The sequence below is a fragment of the Enoplosus armatus genome, chromosome 3, assembly GCF_043641665.1.
Source record: "Enoplosus armatus isolate fEnoArm2 chromosome 3, fEnoArm2.hap1, whole genome shotgun sequence".
NCBI lineage: Eukaryota > Metazoa > Chordata > Actinopteri > Centrarchiformes > Enoplosidae > Enoplosus > Enoplosus armatus.
The window spans coordinates 26,105,346-26,115,529 of record NC_092182.1 but is presented as its reverse complement, the minus strand read 5'-3'; the positions used below and the strand labels follow the sequence as shown (position 1 = coordinate 26,115,529).

Below are 10,184 nucleotides of genomic sequence, written 5' to 3'. Positions count from 1 at the left end.
GGCGAAGGTTCGATTCTCGTTCACATGCAGAGGCTGCAGCTCGTCATTCTTCACGTCAGGTCGAAGTATATTTGAAACAATATTGTGTATATAGTTTTCTTTAGCAGGATAAGACAAACCAAGCTCTATTGTACATTCTCTAGTATTCAACACGTCTTCCACCACAATATTTGCTGTTTTATTGCTGAGTGGGAAAACTAATTTTATTCTTTCACTAATTAGTTCCACTGTTTCCTTTTTAGTCTGTCCGTTTTGTGGTTATGAACCGTTTAATGCTGTATAATGCTGTAATAATAGGCTTAATGCTAACAAGAGTGCTCGATTGAGGCAGCATTTGTGTACGCGAGTGTGTAGTATCTACACTTCATTTTTTTTATTGAATTTAACATTTTAGAAAACAATCTATGACTTAAAACGATTTCATGTCGACTGTTTGGTTCATACCAGGTTTTTACGAAAAGCACACTAGCAAAAGAAGACACTGAAAAACTAACTGCTTGTTGTGAAATGCAAATTAAAAGGGTAGATTTTGCTTCTACAAAGCCTAAAAATACAATAATGGAAATCTGAAAGCAGGGACAACGTTTCTGTCACTCTGGTGTGTTTCTTGTTCTCTGTATTTGTGCTTTTATGAACCGTCTTCAACCCATGTCAAGGAAATTTGTATTTTCTACAAACAGTCAAAGGTTTTGTACAATAAAACTTACTTTGAGCACTCCGTGTTCATTCTTTTATCTTCTTAATGTTTCATTTGTCTTCCCCCATACAGGCTCAATAATCTTCTGTAAATTGTATTTTTTTTCTTTTTTTCAAGGTCTAACTTCTGTTTCAAAGCAACAAACTGGATTAAAGTTCAGGTCGAGAAAAACTGAATCATTTTTATATTTGAGAAGTTCTTTCTTAACCCCGCATGTGATACGATGGAAAGCTCCAGAAAAGCCACTAAATGGACCTTAAGGAGAGATTGTTTTCTCAGCTCTGTATTTTTACTTTCTGTTGACCTAAAATTACTCAAGTTTATATTGAGTCTCACAAAAGCAGGTAAAATATCCCCCATGTGTACGTTTTAATTGTAAATACATAAAAAGGTACAGACAGTCTCGGTATCCTCAATGTTTGTGTTTTTATTATTTTATCATATGTACACAAACTGATTTTGGGGTTAACATGTAAACAAAACACTGCTGTCTTTGTTGACTCATGAAATATTAATCTTTTATAAATTCATTATTTATAGTTATTTTCGTGGAGAGTAAAACGGTATTCCACTCACTTCGTAACTTATTTAATTCTTTTATTCCATTTATTGAGTCTTGTACGGAAAAGTCATGGTCTTCTGGTCAGTGACACAAGATCTCAGGACTTGATGGAGTTACAATGCTAATACTCACTGCAGCAGCCCTTTAATTACCAGATGTATAGATTATAATTTGAGATAGAACCCCATACAGATACCAGGATCAGTTTTATTGGCTGAGTAACTTTAGAAGGAATTTGCGAAGCTGTTTAGAGAATCAACACTTGGTCAGCACAGTGACCTTAAATCTAATTGAAGTTGAACGTAATTTTAAGTCGTCATAGTTTTAGTTTTTGTAAGGTTTGGGTTGTAGTTTAGCACACATTTTTCATATTGCACATTCTGTTCGTCTCGTGATGTTCGTCTCCTCGTTCATCTTCCTGTGGTGTGTTTTTGATAAATCCAAATCCTTGAATGTAATAAGAAAGTATAAAGAGAGACTCTGGGAATACAGCAGCAGGTAGTAATTAAACACTGTGAGGAATAAAAGAATCCCACAATGCTTCATATCCTCGTGAATACAACATCCTTTCTCCATCCTGTTAAACCCAATACAATGGCCGGATCTAAAATTAGCCCTGCTAAGTATTTAGGCCACCTCTGTAAGGAGCTGCCTGTGAAACGGCAGAAAAGCCTCTCGGTGGTTTCTCTTTGCAGTGACTGACTGCTTCCTCTGACCTTACATCTCCACAAGGTGAGCGGTGATAATCTGCCTGAGGCCGGGAAGAAACCGATCCCAGCCGCCGTGACATGAGATTATTCTACATTTCACGGGCTGCTGCCTGTGACATGGATGACTTCTCGCCGACAGCCGCTGTTTCCTTCGCTGAGATAGAGACGGAGGCCGAGTTCAGTATCTGTTACAGGAAACCTGCCTGTGACACAATGTCAGTCTGTGACATTTCATTTATTCCAGGACCTGTTTGTTATGTTCATTTATGATTTCTACACACGCTCTCTCCATTAAACTCTCCCATTGTCGGCTCCACACTCCCTGGCCAGCAAACATTTAGCTTGGGGCTCATCTCCAGCGCCTGTAAACAACTTGTCCAACAGCCAAACCTCACGTCCCAGTGTTGGTTTGATCCTGCACTGTTAGAGATGTGAGATTTGGTCCAGATATTCAAGGCCCCTTGCTGATTAATTCTAATAACTTTTGACTTTTTTTTTTACCAGTCTTTCACTGTTGAAAGTGATCAGACTGACGTGGGGAGAGAGAGACAGGTATGACAAGCAACAAAGGACTTTAACCATGGATTGAGTTTTGAGTCCCACTGTCGATGTAAATCTTTAAAAACTGCTCACAAATGTAATTATATTTCCTGAAACAGCGGCTCACTGTAGTTTTTATCAAACAAACAGGAGGAAATAGTGCATTTGTTAGGGACTATTTTCAGCGGCGGATTAATCCACATTTGGTGCTGTAGTGAGTATTTGGGGCAGCAGGACGGTGTGTGTGGGACTGAGTCAACATAAACTACAGTGTGTGTGTGTTCATGATGAAGGAACATGTCACCCAGTGCAGCGGCGTGGCTCATTGATGTGTTTTTAATAGTTTCTAGACAACAATGGAGCTCTATGGCACAGAGGAAGAAGATATATCAGGCTGTGATACACACACAATACTTCCATTGATGGTTTTGGTGTTTTTATTGGTTTTGTTGACAAGAAGAAAAATATAGAGTACCACCGGGGGTTGTTGCAGTCGTCTGCTGGTCCTGGCTCGACCAATAAAAAGATGACATAATAACAGGAGTGACAGTTTTCTAATAAACCTGAGAGGAACACCTTTTACTCAACATCGTATCATGTAGCTGCTGTCTGTCCCTTCTATGGTGGATTTACTGAACATTGTTTTAAAAAAAAAAAGGGGAAAAAAAGCCACTCTTGTTGTATTTATAACTGCTGTTCATGCTGCTGCAAACATAAAGCTCATCAGCCTGTGCAGCTGAGGATTAACAGTCTGTGTGTCTGAGGATGCGTCCCTCTGGAAAAACCCACCAGAGTGTTTAGAGCAGCAGATGTACGAGCTGTGATCATCCGGATAATGTGTTGCAGAAATCAGCAAAAGACAGACAAGCAGACATCTATTCATGTGAAAAGATGAAAAGATTTGGAAGGGCAGAGATAAAATTGATGTTTTTACGATTGCCGGGTTTATAAAAATGTTCATGTCTGCACTGCATACTGTATGTGTTGCCATGGTAACAGGTGTGGTTTTCTCTGTGGAGATTATAATATTTGCACATCAAGATGGAGCAGGTTTTTCCACCGCTGACTGATTCGTCCTCCAAATATTCGCTGTGAGGAGACTCAGCGACCAAAAGTACCATCGAATCCATTTTCTCTGTGGAATTCAAGGCAGAATATGTTGATATGTTGTTGACATGTTTACTCTTCAGCTGTTTCCTGATTGAAACAGGTGGAGGAGAATAAACACGTAGTTAACAAGAAGGTGATGATGCTGTCACACTTGGTGGTAACTTAACATTTCTTTTTCATCTATCGTCATCACAGTTCTTTGGTTTGGTTTTGAACACTCGCAGGTGTAATGACGCTCCCATCAGCCTCGGCTGTGTTTTGTTCTAATTAGCTAATGCTAGCATGCTAACTCGCTAAACTAATAAACTTGTACCTGCTTAAAGGACAAGTTCACAGAGTCACATGTCTGAAAACTGACTGTGATTTGACCCCTTTAAGAGATTTTCATGTAAGGGACGAGGGACAAAATGCATTTTATTTAAAAAAAAAAACATATTTAACACATACATCCACCCATTTTGTTGTAGCACACAATAAATTCATAAATTAATAATTTTGGGGATTTGGGGGCGACAAAACAAAATCAGGAAATGTATCTTAAAGTCAAAACATCCCTTTTTTTTCATTATGTTTGCACTTTCTGTTCCAGTCAGATATTGTTTTAGGTTCTTTGTAGTTGATTGTTGCTGTACGCACTTGCATTGTACTATTTATTTATTTATTTATTTATTTATTCATGAATGTGTCCCACCACACCTCTCTGACCTGACTTCGACTCGTCGCCTCTATTGACTCTAAAAACGCCACCAGCTCTTCAGACACCAGCAGAGAGAACCACAGGCTGGTTTTGCGCATGGTCAGTCCCCCCCCCCCACCCCCACCCCTCTCTCTCTCTCTCTCTGCATCCTCCTCACACATGATCCAGCAGCATCCATCTCTCCGGATGTCCACAGCCGCCTGATTCCCGCCTGGTCGCGGCATCAGCACCAGGTAAGACCCCGCTGTCATTCCGGTCACTTCCAGCAACCGACTCTTTCCGCCCTCTCGTCGATATCCCCGCAGATGATCGATGCAATCGGCGATGTTCATGGGGATTCAGCGGGGAGCTGGGTGGATGCTGCCTGCCTGGATACTGAATCCATCCCCGGTGTTTCCCTCGGGAGAAATCGGCACTTATGTAGCTCGGTTGCATAATTTCACTCTGAACAAGATCATCCTCTGACTCGGACTCTCGCTCCTCTCTCAGTCCGTGTTATCTGCCGTCAGGTCGGGATAATGAATAACGTGTCAGTCGGTGTGGTGCTTATCAGTCCCGGTTCATTCTGATATTATCTCTCTCCCACACACACACACACACACACACACACACACACACACAGGCGGAGTGTAGTGGTCCAGGTTTTGGCAGTTTGGCGCATCACAAGGTCACGGTGATGGTGACGGCCGGACACCTTGCCCATGGGCACTCAGGCTGTCTGCTGGCCACGGGGCTTGATGTAATGGTAGATGGTAACTGTGTCAGTCGGCTGCTTTACCCTGGAGCTCCTCGGAGATTAACCGGCTGTAGGAGCAAAAAATACATCAATAAATGCAGAAATTAAACGAAAAGGGCGCATTTTGAAATGACACCTCAGGTGTGATGAAATGATGAAATGAAGGCTAACTGTGTCAGGAGGACACATTACAGCCTCGCAATGTTGAAAATCTATCATCCTGCTTTTAATATTCACACAGGCTTCTGATTAAAATAGCCGGGTGCGAAACACAAGACTGGCGCCTGAAATGCGCATGAGTGAGGTTCACACCCCGGGCTCACAGGTGGGAGCCATGCACACACTGATAACTTCATTAAATGCTTTCCTTTACTGTTGGAGACGAGATGTAACATTTGTCTCACTGTTCCCTTTGTTTTTATGGCCTTGTCATATCCACATGCTCATGTAAGGCGTGCAGACTGTGTGTGTGTGTGTGTGTGTGTGTGTGTGTGAGAAGGGTGGAGGGTGTTACAGAGAGGGATCTGTTGAGGATTTAGGATCTGATTTTCACTTCTCAACAGGAAGTGACAGCGATAATGGTGATGAGAGGAGAAAAAAGAGGAAATAAATAACTACCAAGGTGAGATGCCCGTGATTCAGATGATTTGTCAGTGTGTGTGTGTGTGTGTGTGTGTGTGTGTGTGTGTGTGTGTGTGTGTGTGTGATGGATTCATAGCTTGCTGATTCAGTCAAGGAACCAGGCCTATAGGCTAACCCTCTCTGGTGCAGCAGAACTACTTGATTTGTAATGGTCTTATATAGATATGGTGTCAAAAATCCTCAGTGGGGAAGTATTGAGATCTTTTACTCAAGTAAAAGTAGTGATACCACAATGAGAAAATACTCAATCATTACAAGTCCGGCATCTTAAGTAAAAATAGCTATTACAAACAAAGTTAAAGTATCAAAAGTAAAAGTACTCATTATTCAAAATAGTCCCATTCAGAGCTATATTCATATATAGACATAGACATAGATATATTATAGAATATTATTACTGATTCATTAGGGTACGCAGCATGTTGGGTACAATGCATATTTTATAGACTGATCACATGTTTTGCATATTCAATCTTGATCTGAAAAGTCTCTTTAGCTTTGGAATAAATGTAGAGGAGTTAAAAAGCACAACATTTCACTGTATACTCCAGTAATGAGAAGATAATACTACTACTAGTACAACTAATAGCCTTTAGCACATTTCATATAGGCTACAATACAGATATAGCCTAAATAACATTAGGAGAAATTTGTGTATTTCACGGTACATAAAATATAATGCTACAGGTCACTAATGTGTGGATTTAGTCCCCAGATTATTAATATTTAAAGAGTGATACCATAAATATGTACCTATATTTTACTATATTGATCACCACAGGTGTTAGGAATATGAATTCAGACTATTACTTCGTTTTAAAACAGTATATATGTAACAGGCTACTTTCTCTTGTACCCTCAATCATCGTCTTGCCTTTATTCAGCGAGGATAATGCAGAGCGGAGGGATCATGAAGACATGAGCACACCTCACGGATTTCGATGGAGTCCTCTTTCAACGCTGTAGAGCTCCGGGAGCTCCGGGGCGGAGGAGGACGGCGAGGCGTGTCTCCGACACCGGCCTCAGCGCCCTGGACAGCGGCCACAGTGGGCTGCGCCGCCCGGGGCTTCGAGAACGCCTCCTATCAGCAGGACGAGGAATATGACCAGCAGCAGCAGCAGCAGGGGGCGGCTGTGTCGGCGGGCTGTCTGCCCTCAGCTTCAGGCAACAGCAAGGTGAGTGTAGTGTAGTTTGGTTGTTATTGCTTTTGTTTTATCACCGACATTTGTTTCACTCCGGTTGTCTGTGTCGTGACGTCTTTATGACTTTATTTTGGACTTCAGCACTCTGTATGTTACTCCGTGATTCGGTCACATAAACTAGTTCCCTCTGAGAAGGGAAAAGTCAGAGTGTTATTTTATTTTATTTTTTGTTACGTATGATGCAGCAGTTGGTTTTATCTTCCCACCGATGTTTTCTTTCTATCCCAATTTCTCTTCTCTCGGAGAGAACCCAACGTTTAAAATTTAAATCCACCAATTAAATTAAATTAAATTTAAATAAAATTCAATTTACGTGCGTTCCAGCGAAGAAGAAGAGCAGAGCGCAGAAGAAGAACAGAGCCGTCTACAGGCTAGCAAAGGAGCTAATGGTAGTAGCTTGCTAGCGACTTCAAAGTTAGCCAGTCTAAATCAAATTTGAAGTTATTCCTAAGTAAACAATTTGGAAACATGTTGGTATTAAATTCGATTTGAGATTTCAACCATTGAAATTTTCTTATACCAAATTTAAATTGTCGTTTTTGACTAGCTAACTGGCTAATATGAAACCATTGCTTGGTAATAGTTTTAAACGCAGTTCTAAATCAATGCGCAGTTTTAAACTGGTGGTATCCATAGCAACAGCACTACTTTAACATTACCTCTCACTGGTGAAATAAATTGCAAAATGGGTTTAACTGACTACACACTTGAAATTAATGATGATTTATTTTTTACTGTGGTTAAATTGCTGTGGCATCTGTACACTTTCTGTCCTGATATAGAAAATAAGAAGTGGTGGAAACTTAGTAGATTTACTCAAGTACTGTACAATTTAGAAGTACTTGTACTTTACTTTCTTTCCGCACTGTGGTATTGCTACTTCTCCTTAATATCTGGGTACTTATTCCACCACTGGAGAAGCCGCTGTTCTTATAAGTCATAATATCATGGTTTAATGGATTAGGCTCACAGTAATTTATGCTTAGCCACACACTGCAGAAATGTCACATTTTCATCTAAAATAATTGAGGGGGCAGTAATCGAGGCATATTGTGTGTTGCTGTGAACATGTAGACTTTAAAGAGATTTGTTTCAGGGGTGACTTTAACCATTTGTTTACCTCTACATACACTAAAACATCCATAACCGTTGCAAGAATGACAACATGTTTTTTTTTTTGCCACTTTTTTCTTACTTAGAAAACTAGACTGCAAATACAAAACATTGCTCTCCATGACTCTGCACTGCAAGCAGTCCAAAATCCCTAAATACAAGCTTACGCTGAATCCCAAGGTAAACAAAGCATGATGGACAGGATAAACGGGACAGAACCAGACTGAGGAGCTAACTTGTTGCTGAAAAGCTCTCAAGCCCGATATCGATTGAAGTCTTTACTCCACCAAAGTGGTGAATTACAACCAAAATGAAGCAAGCAAAAACACAATGTGCTTGAAAAGACATAAGATATGATGTGAAATACTTCTGTGGCACTTTTAAATTGAAGTTGTCTTTTGTCATGAATGGTCCTAACAAATACTACTTACAAAGAAACAAACCTTTTTTTTATTTGTATGTTTTTTATTCGTGGCAGCCGCTGTGGAGCAGCTTGTTGGCCTGATGCCACTTCACTCTGATGTTTACTTATTTACATTATTTAAGATGTTAACACTAACTCAGCTTTTACATCTCTTCATGTTTTTGTGCTTGGTTTTCTTGGTCTTCCTCTTAAATATTGGGTTTATTCTTGGTCATCTTTGCCTTCTTTACTCTGTGTTCTTTCTGTCATTCTTTCTCCTTCTTTCTTTCAGGGGGAGCAGCAGCATCAGGAGCTCTCTCCGCGGTCAGACGATGAGGAGGAAGGAGGTGGAGTTGAGGAGGTCGGCCAGGACTTCCCTGAGTTCAACCCCACTGACGACCACTCTGCGGACTACGGCTTCATCTTCGCCCTGGTGTTCCTGGTGAGCGGGATCGTCCTGGTCGTCATCGCCTACACTATCCCCAGAGAGGCCAAAGTCGACCCGGACTCCGTGTCAGCCCGCCAGATGGAGAAGCTGGAGATGTACTACGCCCAGCTGGGCTCCCACCTGGACAAGTGCATCATCGCAGGCCTGGGCCTGCTGACCCTGGGGGGGATGTTCCTGTCTGTGCTGCTCATGGTGTCCATCTGCCGGGGTGAGATGTACCGACGCAGGGCAGCGTTTGTTCGACCTAAGAGGACTTACGGCTCCATCAACCTGAGGATGAAGCAGCTGGCGACTGGAGAGGCAGGAGGAGGCGAGGGTGGGGACGGAGGTGAGGAGTTTTTGGTGGAACATGCAGAGACGCGGAATAACACACAGCCAGGTCCTACCCGGGACTCCAAATCAGAACCAGGACCAAGTAGGCACCCTCCTCCTGCTGCGTCTTCCTCTTCTTCTACAATTGCTGCACATGGAGTCAACTAGCTGTCATCTACTTTCACTCTGCAGCTGTTTTGCCTTCCTCCGAGTGAGCGCTCGGTTGCAAAATGGGGACGCAGGATGGTCCCCCCCATTTGTGCTGACAGGAGAAGCACATCTTGAGCACAATGCTCTGCTGGAGCGAGCGACCCAGCTTTAACCCAGCATTTTGGGATATTTATTCGAACCAATCATAAGGGATGTATGACTTGACAAAAGAGGGCTCGATCCGGTGGAAGAGGAGAGGTAAGCCTATGCCAGTGTGGAAAAGAGCACATTTGGAGACGAATGGTTGTATATCAAAGATTACAGTTCCAATATAAATCAGAGTATGTTAATCAGAGACTGAGTTTCACAATGAAAAGCACAGGTATCTGACAGCCCTGGAGGTTGGTCGCCACTGCAGAAATCAAGATTAAACCTTTATTAATGAAGTCCAGTGTTGAAACTCATCTATCAGGTGACCAACCAATGTTCAACAGTTAAACTAGCCATATTTTCACAAGATTAACCTTAAAACAGACATTAACTAACTTGTCATGCTGCTGTGAATATCAACTGGAAGTCTGTCAGACATCACAGTCACTGGATAGGAAATGGAGTGTCATTACTGGACTGTCTAAATAAAGTATTATGGTGTGATGCTAGCTCTCGCACAAATAAACGGAGGCAACACTTTTGAAAGTAGGATTTCAGTCTAGTGTGACATTTACACCCAACATAACCTCAGCAATAAATGCAAAATTGCAAAAATGTTAAGAGTTCATGATGGTTCAACTTGCCGCCGCGACACGTTACCAACACATTAGCTTGAGAAGCCTTTTTTTTACGCTACAATGTTAGCAACTTC

The 10,184-nt window shown here is 41.7% G+C and overlaps 1 protein-coding gene across 1 annotated transcript; it reads left to right on the top strand.

Moving 5' to 3' along the window:
- Window positions 1-6,635: 6,635 nt before the first annotated feature.
- Window positions 6,636-9,340, top strand: tmem74b (transmembrane protein 74B). The gene is made up of 2 exons (XM_070903508.1): window positions 6,636-6,869; window positions 8,705-9,340. Exons 1-2 carry the CDS (start codon window positions 6,636-6,638, stop codon window positions 9,338-9,340), a joined length of 870 nt encoding a protein of 289 aa, XP_070759609.1.
- Window positions 9,341-10,184: the final 844 nt, after the last annotated feature.